The sequence below is a fragment of the Lissotriton helveticus genome, chromosome 11 (genome assembly GCF_964261635.1).
Source record: "Lissotriton helveticus chromosome 11, aLisHel1.1, whole genome shotgun sequence".
In the NCBI taxonomy this organism is placed as follows: Eukaryota; Metazoa; Chordata; class Amphibia; order Caudata; family Salamandridae; genus Lissotriton; species Lissotriton helveticus.
This window is the reverse complement of record NC_136072.1, coordinates 123,788,631-123,807,082: the sequence shown is the minus strand read 5'-3', so window position 1 is coordinate 123,807,082 and position 18,452 is coordinate 123,788,631. Positions and strand designations below refer to the sequence as shown.

General features: G+C 43.2%; 1 protein-coding gene across 1 annotated transcript in view; it reads left to right on the top strand.

Moving 5' to 3' along the window:
- LAMP3 (lysosomal associated membrane protein 3) overlaps window positions 1-18,452 on the top strand; it is a 118,925-nt gene that overhangs the window by 22,480 nt on the left and 77,993 nt on the right. The window contains exon 2 of the mRNA XM_078666046.1: window positions 11,638-12,320. Coding sequence (XP_078522172.1) covers window positions 11,638-12,320 — 683 coding nt within the window. The remainder of the gene's footprint in view (window positions 1-11,637; window positions 12,321-18,452) is intronic.

Genomic DNA, 18,452 nt, shown 5'->3' with positions numbered 1-18,452 from the left:
ACTTGTTTTACCGTGCTACTGTAGTGGGTGGCAAAATGAATGCTGAAACCCACTTGTACATTTAATTTAAGAGACCCTAGATACATGTAGTACCATCTACTAGGGAGTTATAAGTAAATTAAATGTACAATTTGCTGTTGCTGGTTTTATACGCCCTTTGACATAAGAGAGGGCTTGCCCCACAACCCTAACTTGCTGTAACCTCATTCCAGAAAATGTACTAATCTGTTTCCAATTCGGGCATTTTAGTAAAGACCTTGTTGAAGCCATGGCAGCTTGAAGTATATGTTGTGTGAAGGTATTGGTTTCGCAGTGTGATAGATGATAGTTATTGATGTAATGGAGCGGCACTACAGGCTCAGGTTAGGTTGATAGTTTGGTTTTAGCGTAGAGTTGGGCTGCCTTTGTGCAGGGTCGCCCCTCAGATCTGCTTAAGCGCTGGGATACCAGAGTGCAGATCTTTCTACTAGGTTGCCTTATTTCTGGGATGACTGACAGACCAGGGGGCATATTTACAAGAGGTTATCCGAACCAGAATGTCACTTTTTTGACGTTATGGTGGTGATAACCCCATTGCCTTATTTACAAGGTGGCGTTCACGCCACTTAACATGGCCTGGCGCTGCCTTGTAAATAGTGCCCCTTTTATGCTGCACTAAGTGTGAAAGGGGCGAGTAATGGGTGTTACAGTGGGCTTTCTGCTTCAACACCCATTGCTTTTTGACAGTGTCCCCTATTTACAAGGCTGGCATAAATATGGAGTAGTGCCAAAAATAAGACTGTGGAAAACCTGGTCTTAAACTGGTGTAACAAGGAGAAACGATTCATCTTTCCTCATTTTTGCTTCTTCTATATGTGCTGCATTCTGTTTCACTCCAGATTTATAGAGCCACTCAGGGCCACACATAGTGGCCTTGCATCGCGTCATAAATCTCATTTAGGACTTGTGTTGCTCTCGCGCCACTAGCATGGTGCAAGAGCAACGCAACTCCACTTGTAAATATGCCCCACACTACTTAAAAACGGCAATAGACTGATGTGAATTCCAAGGGAACGGAGAAGTGTAGGGTTTCCAAGTTTTCAAGGATACTAAACTTACTTTTTAAGCACAGACATTGACTTTGGGCGGAGGGGGGGTGGGGCAGAGACTTATATTTTCGAAGATTAGGCTTACGAAAAACTAGGCTCATCTTGAAAAGACAGGGAGCAGATCCCTGTTGGCTCCTGCCTTCTGTGGCAGTGAAAAAATCTCCATCCTGTGCAACTAACCAGTAGTTCAGTCCATGGACTTATTCATTTATTTATCATTCCAAAATGTATTATTAACACTATCCAATCTATACTACTATTATAAAGGAAGAACTTTGAACCTTTGAGGCGGGTAAACTCGTGAACCACAGCGCCAATCCACACACCCGATACATCGTTGTAATTGTCAGGGTGTGCAGATGGACATAGGCTATATAAATTTAAAAAATATAAGTTATTAAAAAAAATTACGAGAAAAAAAAAGTAGTCCCATGGAAGTAGCGCCGGCCGCGACGTGCGTGCTGACATCAGGAGCGCGGGGAGGAGAGGCGGACAGGCGGGGAGGAGCGGTGAGGAGCTGCGGACAGGCTGGGAGGAGCGGAGAGGAGCGGCGGACAGGCGGGGAGGAGCGGCGAGGAGCGGCGGACCAGTGAACTCAGGAGCGCGGGGAGGTGCGGCGGATGAGGTAAGGCTCCGGGGGACCCACGGGCAATGTCGGGGCGGGCGGGGGCCCTGAAGCCAAGGTCTGGACGGGCTGCTACTCCGGGGGATCCACGTACAATGTCGGGGCGGGCGGGGGCCGGGGCGGAAGGGGGCCCTGAAGCCTGATTGCTCCTGGACAAGGTCGGGACGGGCTGCTAGTGTATTTAGTAAAGAGATTAGCCATATACGCGAATGCCTTCATCCTAACAAATGTAGTGCATTCTGAAACTGACATAGTTTTTTGACTTAGCCTTGGTTTTTTTTTTTGGTGGCCATTTTAATAAAGCCGGCGGTGCTAGACATAGAACTTTACACTACATGAACAAGGATGAAGGTTAATTTGGTGAAGGGTGATCACAAAAACAGAACATTTATTAACGGAATAATTACAATTTACAACATTACACAACTTTCATGTTCTACGTAGCAAAAAAGGGAAACTGGGCTCCCTATCCCCTGGATTGTTGTGATAAATACTACTTATTGGATTGCAGTGGGCCCCTCTTGTCCCTGTGCCCCGGTACCACTGCACCTGCTGCACTGTTGATAGCCATGCCCCCAACTTTCAGTCTGAAACAACTACGAGCTGTGTTTTCCCCTTGGAGAAAAAACACAACAAGAGTCCAACTGGTTTCACCGTCATGAAGATGAGAGGAGGAACTGAAACGACAGATTAGGTGTGAGCATTGAACGCGGGGCATTTTACGCTGCATTGAAGCTGCAACCTGGAGCTCCATTTTCATTGGGTTTTCAGCACGCCTTTCAGCCCCAAGGACTCTCCTTGGGAAACCTGTTGCGCTTTACAAATGGTCCCATTCCTTCGTCCATTTATTCATTCATCCATTTGCGCCCAGGTACAGTGTTTTCAGATTCTGAGACTGGTAAGAAGAACAAAAGGGGAAAAATATTCCCAAAAATGTATCAATTGATTAGAGCCAGTAGGGCCTTCGCGAAATATTTTTTTAAGTATTCTTGTAATTTGTATCTTCAAAAACATACACAAAAATATAAAAATAAAATACTAAGTATAAACATTGCAGAAAAAAAGTGAATACAAACGTTTTTCTATCCAGCCCCAGAACTCTTAAAGCCTTTAACCAGAATAAGATGGTCAGAAGTGCCTGTCGCCAGGGGTGGTTTAGCGTGGCTGCGTGGATGCTCTTCTTAGGGGTAAGGTTACCAGGTGACTCAGTGCCACCTATAATGCTGTTCTCCAATCTTGATGTTTCTTACAATCTAATGCTCCCAATTTTGATGGGGCCACTGTTATGCCCCGGGTCAACATAATGGGATGGCGGTTGGGTCACCACAAGTTAATTATATCAATAGTATGCCAGTGCTACAATTGTCGTAGCGATGGCCACCATTTTATGTTCAAAAGCCTGGGATATATCCACTACTCTTTCTTCAGTGCTTGGCCATCCTTCGTAATTTGCACAGCAAGATACATCAAAGAGTTAAATGTATGTTGATGAACCATGAGTTGAGCACAAGTTCCAGTTCCTACAATGGCCGATTAACACTTCCATCCTTCACTAGAGGGTAAATTGAGTGGTATCCGGACAATTGTGTAATAACAATATGTTATGACAGGTTGTGTGCTTCAATAAATTTACGAAAAAGATTGGAGTCCCACCCAGCCCAATATATGATCCGAGAGGACAGAAGCCTTTGTCCCGTCCTGCTTCAGGAACGCCTCTGACTTTTGCTTTTGTTGCTGTTCTTAGATGGCACAAACTAGACCCAAAGGTATTGGAGCACTGCACACAAAGGAGACATTCATTTTTTATAGGCACGTAAAAATGAAGTGATTCGCCCAAGGTCACAGGATGTTGAGCAGGCGCCGAGACTCGAACCTGGTTCCCCAGCTGCAAAGTCGACAGCTTTTTTGGAGTTGCTTCAACTCGCTGTAGTAGGTTGCATGTTGCAATTAAGATGCTTTACATTGTAATCTCAGTGTTATCTTTTAGATAACAATCTGAAGTGCTGTAGGTGTCCTGTAGAACTTTATGACACTTCTTTTAAATAAACAGGCTCTTCCATTTGTGCTTAGCATGGTTGATACAAATGGAACCTGTTATGTACTGATCATGTCTGCTCTTTTTTCTTGCATCGTCACTGGCTTTTTTTCAAAATAACCCCCAAAAAACTTTCTTTGGATAAAGCACTCCGTTTATTTCTTTTTCTATTTTCTGTGCCCTATGATTGCAGCTTCACTGCAACAAGGGTGGCTCGTTTGCAAGTGCCTACATGTGGCGAGGAATGTAAAGCAGGCCTCGGAACTACACTACGTGTTTGCCTACAGCCACAAGCTTGCCAATTCCTGTTTACGAGCACTCTTGCGAATCGGAATGCGTCCGCTATTTATTACTTCTGACACATCAAACATGTTGTCATAATAGCTGAATGATTGCTAGATAGTCTTGTTAAAAAATATGGTTCATGACTGGAATGCAAATATATTGTTTCGGGGATGTTCCACTAAGCCCTTATGTTCACCAACCCTACCCGCCCTCCAGTTCACCACCTCCCACCCTATTGATGAAGCCATTAGCTCGACCATAAGCGCGACCTATTGGCTTTGCCAATGCTTGTTTACATTTTTTTATCCGGTATGGGAAACAACGTTTACAACGCAACTTTTACATCGCACTACCATTACAACGCAGTCATTACAACGCAACATCCCTTACAACGCATGACACTACAACACATACAATTACAACTCATGTCATTACAACGCAGTCATTACAACGCATACCATTACAACGCATAGTACCCTTACACTATCCAACACTTATCCTACTGTTGCATCCCCTGGAGTTAGAATAGTCATTTTTACCCCTACACTATCCAACACTTACCCTACTGTTGCACCCCCTGGAGTTAGAATAGTAATTTTTACCCCTACGCTATCCAATACTTACCATACATGCAATGTAATGGTATGCATTGTAATGGTTTGCATTGTAAAGGTAGTATGCGTTGTAATGGAATGCGTTGTAAAGGTAGTTTTTAAAAATTCGTTGTAATGGCATGCATTGTAATGGAATGCGTTGTAATGGATGTAGCGTTGTAAAAATTGCGTTGTAAAGGTATGCGTTGTAAAAGTATGCGTTGTAACGTCATACATCCTTGGGTATATGCCCATGCAGGAGTCGAAACTCCTTATAAAGTGAAAACTGGGCCGAGCGGGGTGAATGATGGGTAATTTAGGATGATCGCGCCAACTACCCAGGGTTTGTTGAAAGTCCCATGTATCCTCAATATCTTTTTTGTAACGATTGGAATTTGCCTTTTTCTTGTAGCTGTATTTAGTGAAAGCTTGTTGTGTTGTATATTGTGGAAATACTAATTACTAATGTTTGTATATGAATTTCCTTCTGGAGAAAGTTTTGTCTCCCTGTCAAAATATGACTATTTTTGCACAGGTAAAAAAAATCTCAAAAGGCTCCTTTAACGTGCACTGCAACAAAACAAAAGGGGTTTCCTCCTGTTAAGACCAGAATGCATGTTTCTTTGTGAATGCCATTACCCAGCAGCTGCTTCCCTTGCCCCCTTTTACTTGATATGCTCCAAAGCTGCTTTTATTTCACATAATTACAGGACAAGTCTGAAGCAAACTTTAAATTAGGGCAAAAGAGAAAAACGATATTACCACACTATTCATATTTTTAGTCTTCTGCATATTTTCTTTTTACACGATCACAAAGATAGCATTTGTTTATTTTTTATGTCTAGAATGCGTGTTCTACACTACAGAAACATGTCACAGTTCAAACGCTTAGAATGTAATTCTTGCATACCATATGTAGAGGAGAAACATTTTTTCGCAGTTGCAATTTAGCTAAGATAAACATATTGTTGACACTGGCAGCAGCATTGGTTTACATAAGTGAATGTTTTTGGATTTCCCAAAAATCAATACATTTGAAAAAAAATGTGTCCTGGTGTCCTGGCATACTGGTGGTTTTCCATCAGCAGTTTCTTCTAATTTCTGGATGGCAGCCCTAGCACCAGGTAGCTCTCATTCTTTGTTCATCTTTGATACACACTAGTATCTTTTTTTTACTAAATAGGGAGTGCGCATACCCTTTCTGCTAAATATAAAAACCCCATCTAAATCGTTTTGGAGCAAAGCTCCTTAAATACTCACTTGATTAAAGTTACAAGCAAGCTTATTACACCATGATCTCTGCAGGTATACCACCACAACACACAAATGTTGAGATTAAAATAATAAACGACCAAGGAAATGTTGGCAACAGTATGTGACATGCATCTTAAGAAGAAAATTCTAAAGATTCTGTGGACGAGTTACAGAGATTTTAAAATCCTGGGATCCCTCCTTGATTGTCTGTCAGCGTATTGAGATTTTATTGTGGTGTTACCATAACATAACAAAAACACAAGGATAAGAGAGGGTCTAAAGGGGAAAATAGTTTACCGACCAAAGTGCACCCTATCCCCAAATCTAACTAGTAAAAACACACAAAGGGGTGCTACTGGTCTAAGTGGACTAGAAAGTGTCTGCTTTCTCCTAAACAGTGTGTGTATAAACTGAACAGTGATGAGAGAAGATAAGAAAACCCATCAGCCCACCCATTGGCGGAACTTCATCATCTGGGATTTTGAGAGTATAAACTGGTATCCACTAGATAACTCACTGTTGTTCGTGAGTGGGTTCTAGTACCAGATCCACCAGTGATGAAAGAAAGTCAAAAAAAGTGTTAGTGTATTTTAACCTTGTCATCATGGTGACCACCAGAATAAAAGTTATCCTTAGGCACCATGTTAGTCAATTTTAACACACCACTTTCCACTAGCACATGCCCTTGGAGCACTGCAACATCTCTGCCCACAGCTCTTTACACTAACACTTTTTTTGACTTGCTGATGGGTTTTCTTATCTTCTCTCATCACTGTTCAGTTACCATAACATAGTCACAAAAATCTTGACAACCAAAATATTATGGAGGTTAGTATATATTAGTAACTATAGATTAGCTGTTCTTAACTCCACATTTATATACTTTGATGATATATAAAGGTGATCAAGGCAGGGGATCCTGCCGAAACGCGTCATGGCTCGAAGCAAACAAGAGTAAAAAATTCTTACTACATTGTTGGAGACTGCTGTGTCGTTATTCCGGTGCAGGAGAGAGGCACTGGATCCGTTTGTTGATTGACCCGGGGAACCGTGCATCACACTTCGCAGCAGAATATTGGTCCCTATGCCATTAATAATTATCCAGCAAGCAGCAAGATCATCTTAGTGCTTTTTACAATTTTCCGCACCACTCACCTGCAAATGAACAGCATTGTGGGACCAGTAGCTCACATCAACTCTGTGAGCTACGAGGGTTGAGCAGTTACACCTGTGTAGGCGGCGGATTGTCTTTGTTCGGCAACAACGAAGGACTATAAATAATTGGGACTGGGAAACATTTTGGATACTGCAAGGCACTGAGGAAGGCCGTGAGGCCGAAATGCATGTGCCGTGAAATGAAATAAAATGGTTCCCTGGTATTTCCCTGTGTGGCCTCTGCTCTGTCCGGATGGAAGGAGGTTTTGGTGATATATATATATATATATATATATATATATATATATATATATATATTTTTTTTTTTATTTTTTGAGTGTATTTATCCCCATCACCCGCAGTCCAGTAGACACCAGAGAGAAAATAAAAAAATAAGGACGGATCGTTGGCTGCCTACCCTGCCATAGGTCTGTGTCCCTGTCCCAAAACAGCCCAACACTATTTCTTCACCCCTGGGGCGAGGTAGGAAGCCCACTAGAGCCCAATAATTATATTTTCTTTTAGAAAAAACCATAAAGCGTGTGGATGGCCCTCCCATACAACTCCCCGGGGAGGGCAGGTTAGGGTAGGTTTATCCCTAATTTGTCTCCCATGGAATCTCACTGCATGGTACAGAAAGGCGGGTACACAACAGAGATATCATTATTTTTTCAGAAACAAATATGGGGTGGGTGCAGCCCACCCTGGGCAATATGCCTAACTCCAATTCCTAAAAGCCAACAGTCTCTTTCCCCCCCACCCGCCTTTCAAGAGGTAGAATCAGGGGTTTACACCAATATGCACACTACCTACGGGAGGCAGTTTAGGGGAGTTAACAACAATCCTCCTTTGCTTGTTTGGATCAGCATCTTTAAGCCATTAGCTAAAGGCATTGTCAAAAGAATCTTAGCCCAGAGGAGCATTTCTCTCCTTTCTCATTCTCAAGCTTTTAACTGTTTGGTGCATCATTTTGCCTCCTAACGAGTAAATGCATGAGGGGACTGTTTTGCATCTTGTTTCTTTGTGATACAAAGATTTGATAGCAAGGGAGCCATCTGATCTTTGTTTCACACAGAAATACTAATAATGGTTTAACTTTAATAATAATTAAAACTATGTTTATTCAATATCCTTGCAGTGTTCTGCAGATATTCCGGCTTTACTATAAATCGGACAAAATCGTTTGTTTATGTCCTACGGGGGGAGCCTCCTGCCCTTCCAGGGAATTGCCCACCACAGATAGCGAGTGAGGGCTTTCTATACTTGCGCATCTTTGTCTCCCTGAGTCCTATGACCCGTTTCACACGCAATCTCCTGCCACCTATACAAAGATTAAAAAAGGTCATAAAATGCTGGAAGTCTTTGCCCCTCTCGCTGTTAGGTAAATCTGCCCTTTTTAAAATAATAGCCCTGCCCCGCTTCCTCTACGCCCTGCAGAATTCGATGGACCAAGTCCCTGCATCATATTTCAAGGAAATAGAGAGCCTACAGAGGGATCTTCTATGGGATGGGAAACCTCGTATTGCCCTGCCCAAACTTACCCTGAACTGGTTTGACGGAGGCATCAGCCTCCCAGACCTTAAAAATTATTATTGGTCAGCCCAATTGGCGGCCATTAACCAAGGGACATATGGAAAATTGGGTGACCCAGGTTACCCCATGGACAGATGGATCCTCCCCGGGGGAGATTATGGCAGGGCACTCGATTTTAAACCTGGTAAACACCTCTTAACCGGGCCGACCACACATTCAGTCCATGTTTGGCATGTAGTAAATAAATATCTGGGGTGGGATGGGCGACTTACCCAGGCAGCCCCTCTGTGGAACTCCCAAAAACTGGGGTACTTGTAGCAAACTAAGGACTTCGACAAATGGGATCTGATTGGGATCTCCCAGGTCAAAGATCTCTGGGTCAAGGTTGAACTCGTCCCCTTCATTTCCCTCCAAAAACAATATAGCCTAGCAGACACAGAACGTTATAGATATCTCCAAGTCCGCCATGCCCTCCAAGTACACCTCCCTTCGAAATCTGTCCTCCCACCGGCGTCCCTATTGGAAGACAGGATACTTGACGGCCACTTGCCGGAAAAGCCTATCTCACTGATATATAAAAAAGTAATTAACAATATGGAAGATCCATTTTAGTCGCTCAAAGGAAAATGTGAGAGAGATGGCCTTGAGCTAGACGAGGAAGACTGGCAAGTCGCAATCTCCTCCCAGAGGGAAGTAGCGATTCAGCCAGGACTGCGGTTGGTTCAACTCAAAATTCTCCACAGAATATATGTAGATGGCCCCAGATTGGTGCACATGGGTCGAGCAGAGAATGGGGAGTGCAGACGTGGATGTGGGAAGGAGGGCACCTGTTTCCATATTCTATGGAAGTGTAAGCATGTACAGACTTATTGGGCTACTATACACCACACACTTAGCGAGGTTCTAATGATCAAATTACTCCCTGAGGCACGAAGATGCCTTTTAAACATCTGGGAGCCAACTGACCTCACCTCATGCACTAAGCAATGGACAACATTAGCAATAATGATCGCAAAAAGGAATGTTGCGCAGAACTGGGGATCTCCTCAAGCACCTACAATGGGAAAGTGGAGGGAGGAGTTGGACTGGTGCATGTTCTGCGAAAAAAGTCAGTCTTTATCGCCAGAGGATGTCCTGGGAAATGGAACAGGGTCTGGGGTTCGTGAAATTCTTACAGGGAAGACATATGCATCCCGCCGGCACCACTAGAAGAAGACGAACACCTTGCGCCCCCCTAAGTGTTGTCCATATTACACTGTGTGTTAGAAATTCTGTGTACTAGTTCGGATGCCTGATATGTACTCTGTCTCCTAATTGTGTATAAAATCGCATGATATGTCGATGATGTTTAATAGAAAGAATGATAAAAAAAATAATAATTAAAACTCTGGAAAACAAGGGATACTACATTATAGTTCATGTGAAACAAAGCTTGGGTCTTGCATCAATCCTTTTTATTTTCACAGCAAAACAATCCCAAACCATTACGTAATCCTTCTGCTGCTCATTGGACCTCTTAGTGTGTCTTATAAGCTTCGATCTAATACCCTTTGTATGGTCTGGCTTGACAGCACAGCTGTCACCAGACAATCATGTGAGAACACCAGGAGAGGGGCTTTGGCTCCACCCACTTGTTGGGAGCCAGGAGTACATGTTTTAATTGGCCTCAAATTGTGTGCTTCCACAAAAAAAGTGCTTGCTCTCCACACAGCTGTGAAGATTTTGTTTATTTATCCAGCTGCCCAAGGTTGAACATTCAAGGGCCCACACATGAGACTAAGTTGTTTAAGATAACTAGATAATTTGTGGGGTTTTTTCTCTGGTAACAGCACAGATGGATAGAGGGCAGTCATTAACCTAAATTGATTTTTATGTCTGGCTTGACAGTGCAACTTGTACCTGACCTTTCAACCTGCAGCAATTCTACAGTTCTTTGCTTCTACACAAATACACCTTCATTCTCGAGCTATCTATTTGTAATACTTCACCTTCACAGTACAATAAAACATTCTTTAAAGCCAGACCTCTCGGCTTTGCCAATGCTTGTTAAAATAGCAGTGAAAACCAAAGCATTTTGGAATTGGAGCTCTGCTGCATGTGCAATCAACCCATGAGACTGGGAGCACCACTTTCCTCCTGACATCACTGACACCACCACAAGCATGCAATAGCACAACAAGTGTGAATGACCTTTGCACTTCTATTAGACAAAATCTTAAACTTCCTGCCATGGCCGTGAAGGGTCTGTCTACCAAACCCAGAGCCATCCTGAGGCAAGACTGCAACACACCAAGCCTTCCAGGAGGAATCGCTAAGAATTATCATCAAAATTACTACTGCCAATATTAACAAAACACAGCCACTACCCATTCCACCGCCAACAATAACTCATCACCACCCATATCAGACCATCACCATATCCACGTTCCATCAATATCACCAACAATATCACCACCATCCCCAATGCCACCACCAAAATCACCAACAAGATACCTGCCAGTGTCTGTGGAAGGGCAGCTTAACTCTGGCCTGTCTATGTGGTTTTCAGGACTGCCCCCCAAGAATTATGCAAACTTCATGGCAACTCAAATGTAATAGGGAAGCACCACTATTGGTGACTCTGATTGGAGATGAAGCAATTGGCATGGCCAATCCTGCTTTAACCCAAAGAATTGCACCTGGAGGATACATTTGAAATTGCAGGACTAATAAAGATGAGCCTGTTTAATTAAATGGGGTTGTCTTAAGCATGTCATGTTCCTTTTTCTGATCCTATCTTTTTGAGTAAATAATGCCGGAGTGCACTTTTAGAGTCAAGACTGGTCCGTTGTTTGTTTTCATAAAAGTGTTCTAGTATCTGTTCCACAGACTTATGTTAATAATCACACGCTGAAGTAGAATGGGCTTGCCCACACTTCGAAGTGGTGTTAGCTTGCTTGTAGGACGCTAAACACGCTCTTTAAATACCACCTAAAAAATAAACTAATGATAAATATATAAAATATCCTGTTTTTTTTGTTTTAAAATAAAAATTGCTTTAATGATTTATTTTCGTCTGTTTTTTTGCAGCATTTTTAAACTACAAAGTTGCCGGCGTTGGACAGTTGCCAGAAATTAAAGTAGGGAGTTCAAACGGAGCAACGCCTGCACTGCTGACACTGCCTCCAGCCACCAGTAACGCACCATCAGAGAACAAAACAACAACCAAACCTGCCCCTACCACCCATACAACAACAAATGTGACACAAGCACCTACCACGCCAGCAACCACAACAAAGATCACAACTGCACACACCGTTAAACCTACCACTCACACAACCACGAATTCAACCCAAACACCTACAAGTCCATCAAATACAACAGTCCACACAACTGCAAACACAACGCAGACTACGAACCACCCAACTACAAATTCAACACAAGCACCAACAGCGAACACAACAGCCCACACAACTGCGAACACCACAGTGCCGACAAACCACACAACAGTTAATTCAACTGTAACACCCACTCTGCCAGTTAACATAACCACCACTATTCCTGCTAACCACACATCAACAGTTCCAACCAACATAACAACACACACAACAGCAAATGGCACTCACACAACCACCCACGTAACTGTCATACCAACGCCTACATACTCACCGAAACCCTCGCCTCCGGTTACTGGAAACTACTCTGTCTCAGTCAATGGTGCTGACTGTATTATGGCACTTATGGGACTTGAACTCGAAATTCATGCCAAAGAGGTAAGTTGTTGTTTTAGAACATCCTTTTTTATTTCTAAGTGTTTGTGAATATTTTTCTCACGTAACCTTAAAATAATGCATTTCCTTTGGATTGGAAAACATATACAACCTGTAAGTGCATCTAACCATGTTGCTGATAGTGCTCTGATGTTTATGCTACCATCTTAACGTTAAAAAATTATGTTAAACGCATTTTTGGAAGATGAAGATTCACTGATGCTCCTATATATTCTTGTTATTCTGAACATATTTAATTGTTTTCATGCTCGTTAGCTTTTTGTACAGGTCTTTTGTCATATCTCCTTGGCAAAACTTTAGAAGTTCCATCTGTTATTATATTGGATATTTATTTTACAGTGAATACTTGCAGATGTCTAAGTTGGCACCAGGTGCCAGATGTACTAAAAGACTGGTCGCATATGTGGTTGCAGTCTTTTAATTTTACCATGCAACTAATGCGCTAATAACTACAATCACAAATTGTAATGATTATTAATGAGGTAGGCCCATATTTGTGACTCAGTGTGACTGGCTTAAAATACATCCATTGTGGCCCACAAGAAACAACAGACCACTAGTTCTGTCTCTGCATTCTAAAATGTTTTTTAAAGAAGTTTGTATTAAAAGAAACCAGTGCTGCTTTTTTTTTTTTTTTTTATAAGTTTCCCCTGCTGGAAAATATCGGTGGAAGCAGGCAGTGGTCCATAGAATTACTTCCTACTTCCCAATAGCCTGCAACACCATTCACTGGGTGCCACTTATCCTCTGGCAATCAGTTACCACCTCCTTTGAAGTGCAAGTAATTGATCAGTGGTTTGCGACCATAATTGCAATTATTAGAGTACGGTCCTAATTGTAATTCCAGATGGGGCATTGAGCCATTTTGCGAGTCAAAAATGCTTTCCCGAGTCGCAGCCACATATCAAAACGAGATTTTCTGTAAGCAACCGCTGTGTAATTTTGTGAATCGCAGAATTTGTGATCTCAAAATGGCTTTGTGCACCTGGCCTCAGATTCCCAATCCTTTTGGTGCACCTTGGTTCAAGTTAGGTGCACCAAAAACAATTGCAGGTGTCATTTTCCATATCCTTATAGAATATCTGATTTACACTCACCTATGGAGGTACGGAAGATGAAGTTCGTATGGCTGATTCCTCACTGCTGGAAATTTACTACTAAGCTCATGAAAAGGGGCAGGGGCATTGTGTAAACCTAATGGCAATGCAAATTATTCCTAATGTTCAAATCTCATTTTTAAGTCTCTGGGTCCATGTGGTCTTAGGGCCTTCTTTGAAGTATAGGGAGCTGTACTCCATTCCACCAGATCAGCAGAGGGACGTACTCCAGTGCCCGGCAAATTACAACCTGCACTATGTCGATATCTCCACCAGGAAGGCAGAAACATCTCTATACCATCATGCAGCAAAGGTGCTGACTCTTTGCGATGCCGGCACCATGTTCAGTGTGCCCATTCAGCAAAGTTTTTAGGTTTTCTAAAACAAACTTCCAATGCAAGAGTTTGTTGTTGAAAAAATAAACATTAATGGCCCTAATGCTGTGGGAGTTTTTCCCCAAAGCTTGGGAGATTATTAATCCTATTTCCCTGGGCAATACTATTTCCTGTTTGGAACGACCAAGCTCGGTCGGGAAGGAATCTGACTCGGACTTCGGGATTCTGGACGACAGGCTCGGATAGCCTGTCCGCAGTCCGGAAATCCTCCAGTACTCCCCAGGTCGCCTCTGTGCGACCGAGAGAGTACGATGGCAGCTTTTCACTGCCTTTTCGTGACGGTCTGTCCGGAATGAAAAGGCAGTCAGAAGCTGTCTCTGGGAGCCCAAAGCCGGGCCCCCATGGGTGTGAGGCCGCCAGATGGCGGACTGGGGGCACCTATGGTGCCCCTCCGTTGATCCCTGCAGTGGCAGGCACCTTGGAGTGCTGGCCACAGGGTGCAGGGATGAACTGCATTGCAAGCATGCTTTCCGGTCGGAAAGCATGCTTGCATTGTAAGATATACGAATGCGACCGAACCCTGTTCGGTCGCATCGTACTAGCAGGGCTGTAACCGATGACAGCAGGTCGGTCGGTTACAGCTCCTGCCAGATGTCGGACGGACTTGGGTCGGAATAGGCCCCTAAATAGAGTGAGGAAAACATAAGTTGATGTGCGGGGTACTGCACTACATTTCTGGCGGAGTACTCAGTCTTCCAAACTTTAAAAGATGTAAGTTCTCGTTAGACCTAACTGTTGGCCTTGTCTCAAATCAAGAGGACTCAACCTTTTTGAAGCCCTATTCTAACTGATCTCATGCTATTGAAGTTCTGGAACACTTCATTGAACAAACCCTAAGGAGGTGTAGCATATTTAGAGCCTTGACTTCCCCTGTGAGGAGGGCCTTTACCCAACTCATAATGGAGTACAACTTGGTTCATACGAAATAAGGCCAATAAACCATACATTTTCCAAGATATGTGACCATTTCCATGAAGAAAGCTTACTTATTCCAATCCTCTTTGTACACAGGTTAATGGATTTATAGATTCTTACAGTGTATATATATATATATATATATATATATATATATATATATGTATATATGTAACAGACTCCCATCTTGGATAAATGCATGACATGCATGAGCAAGCTGTGTAGATCATAACGCAATCATGACTACATCATATATGACAACTTCTTTAGAGGTTTTATGGATTCACTGATTGCGAGCACGTAAGGCGCCAGGAGGATCACTCCATTGATTGAAGAGTAATAGATACAGCTATTGCAGAATTGAAACATGAACGGCTCCTGGCCCTTTCTACTCCGTTGTACAAAAGCTCTAGGGCACACTGACACTGAGGCACATGAGGATTCACTGCACCCTTTGGGATGCATTGTCACACTTGACCATCACATTGGTCACTAAAAAGGACAAGGTTGCACTGAAACTTGGCAGCTACTGCTCAATCTCCCTGCACAAAGTACACTTTAAAACCCCCACTAAGCCTATTGCAGGCAGCACCCAATGCCATACCCTCCAGATAAAACACGCAGATCAAGTTGGGTACAAGAAAATCTATGCTGCATATTGAATATTATAAGACAAATTCAGGCTTCATTGTGAACTAAATGACTTTTTTCGCAAATTGAAACTAAAGGCCTTCTTTGAAGGAAAGGAAGACCCGAATGAAGATCTTCGTAATGGCGATACGGGCCTTAGATTGAAATCTACATTCACACCGCCCCCCTACACAGTACCAGCAGCCATAACAGCATTTGAACAAGCAGTGTTCCAGGATTTGGAAACTTGTCAAAACCCTGAGGTATATGGGAATTTCAAGGCTGAAGAGTACCAAGCACTTGAAACACTGAAGAACAACACCAAAATCACCATAAAACCCGCCGATAAGGGCGGTGGTATCGTCATCCAGAATACCATTGACTATGAGAAAGTCTGTGAAGGTCTGCTCAATGATACCAACAACTATGTTCCTCTCACTCATGACCCTTCGGCTGATCTCCAAAACCGAATCACCACCATGGTCAAGGAAGCTGAACAGAATGGTCATCTGTCGAAAAATGAGGCAGATTTCTTGTCTACCAGTAAAAGTATAGTCCCTTACTTTTACACACTTCCTAAGACTCATAAAAATAAATTGCCACCCCCAGGAAGATCTATAGTCTCAGGAATTGGGTCTCTACTAGAACCGCTGTCCACCTTTTGTGATCAGTTCTTGAAACCCATTGTTCAAAATACACCTACTTATTTGAAGGATACAAAGAGCTTACTCCATCAACTACAGTCGATATCCTTTGAGCCAAACTCGATAATACTGGCTACCCTAGACATAGAGAGTCTGTATACGAGTATTCCACAAGATGAGACGATCAAAGTTCTAAGCTCAGCTCTTAACTCAGTTTCTTGGGAGTACACAACCCCCAAAGAATTTATTATAGACTGTGCGACGATTGCACTCAAAGAGAACTTTTTTGCATATAAGGGACAATTGTTCCTCCAATGCTCTGGTACCTCAATGGGCAGCACATTTGCCCCGAGTGTGTCGGGGCTGTATGTGTCTGATTTTGAAGCAAAGAATATTCAATCCATCACGAACCCCTTCATCAGAAACATATCCTTTTGGAAGCGCTACATAGATGATGTGCTACTCATTTGGAAAGGGAGTATGGAACGTCTAATGGAATTCCTCAGTTGGATCAATACCATCAATAGATACCTGAGATTCACCCACACTGTCAGTACCACGGAGGTGGTATTCCTTGACATAGTGATAACGAACAGTGGAACTACATTAACCACTAAAACTCACTATAAAGCGACTGCCAAAAACAACTTATTACAATTTTCCAGCTTTCACCCACGCCCACTGAAGGAAAACTTGCCCTATGGGCAATATCTACGCATTCGGAGGAACTGTAGTAGCACATACGATTTTAAACAACAATCTACCGAATTGACTGAAAAGTTACAACAAAGAGGCTACCCTGATCATATCCTGAATAAAGGATTCAAACGGGCACGGAATCAGCCCCGTGAAGTCCTTTTGGAACCACAAATAAGAACTGTGGAGGAACCTCCCCTTACATGTGTTACTACCCACAGTACTTTGTCTAACCTGATGAAAAAATCCATTAATAAAAACTGGAAAATCATTTCCAGTACCAGGAAGGACTGGCCAAAACCCCTTTTCTCATTTAGAAAAGGTCGTAGCTTAAGAGACTCCTTGGTGCACACCAGACCTAAAGAACTAGCTTCCTTGCCCACTCGGAGTATCACTGATGCATGGAATCTACCAAGGGTTACCGGACACTATCCATGCTCCAATTGCTCCGTGTGCCACCTGACTACGGCCACCAAATCGCTCTCCCTGGAACCGGACAAAACCTGGTGGCAAAGATCGCACACCAATTGTAATTCAACCTACGTTGTTTATCTCATCACATGCCCCTGTTCATACCGATATGTGGGTATGACCACGAGGAAGGTCAAACAGAGGGTATGTGAACACAGAAGTAATATAAGATGCAAGAAGACCACCACCAAGATGAGCGACCATTTCTTACAAGCGAACCATACCACCAATGATCTAAGATGGACTGTGATTGAACAGCTCACTGAAGGCCCCAATACTGTTGAAAGACTGTTTGAGAAGGAACAGCGATGGGTGTATCGGCTTGGCACCCACCTCAGGGGTCTGAATGATGACATTCCATGGGGGGCTATTAGAAAATAAACCTCTTAGTGGTTTTGTTCCTTAACTATCGGTTTGCTATTCATCAGATTACACCAGTCCCCCTGACCTGTCTAATTTCAGGTGTAAAGACGTCCTCCTGCACATACCCTATCAAAGGGGCCGAGTTGAGCTGCTTGCTGTACTCTGTCAGCTCTTCCAATTGGATCGTGTGAAGCCCACTTTCAACAGAACCTCATTCTGTGACTCCCCCCCTTTTTTAGCGGTAATATCTGCGTTTTTTAGCTATAACATTTGCCTTCTTTAGCTCTAATTTCGCTATCCCCCATGATGGTAACCAAGTCGGTAACACTGCCTTCTCATATTCACAATTACCACAGCAGTGTCTGCAGTTGTTTTATCCAACGTGGGTTTTCCCCATCTTACTATGTAAAGACGTAGGCATCTCTCCTCTTTACGTGTTCCATTGGTGCTGTTTTCTAATCTTATCACCATGACAGCCAAAACAAATAGTAGTCGTGACGTGCTAGTCTTTCTACGTCCACTACTGAGTGTTTATTGTGAACGCTTTCCCCCATTGGTCGCCCGGACGTAAACGCGCCTGTGGCCACGCCCCTTCCCGGAAGTGTGCGCACACTGGCAACAGAGCCCGGGCTTCATATACATCCTGACCCGTCCGCCTCTTGATCGTCGAGACGCGGTCACGAGGGTTGGTCAGGTTCACAAACGGGTGCCTGGCGTCGTGGGCATAAGTGCGCTTTCGGCTGTCTCCTACCTGAGCTAAGTACCTTGCGATTCTTTCCCATTAAGTTTGTCGTTTGTTTGTGTGTCTTTTAAATTTTACAGGATGTGCCAAATACGCCGTCACCCCCCTCCCGCAGTCTATGAGGTGTAATTTTCTCTCCTTGCAAGTGAGAACCATTAAAC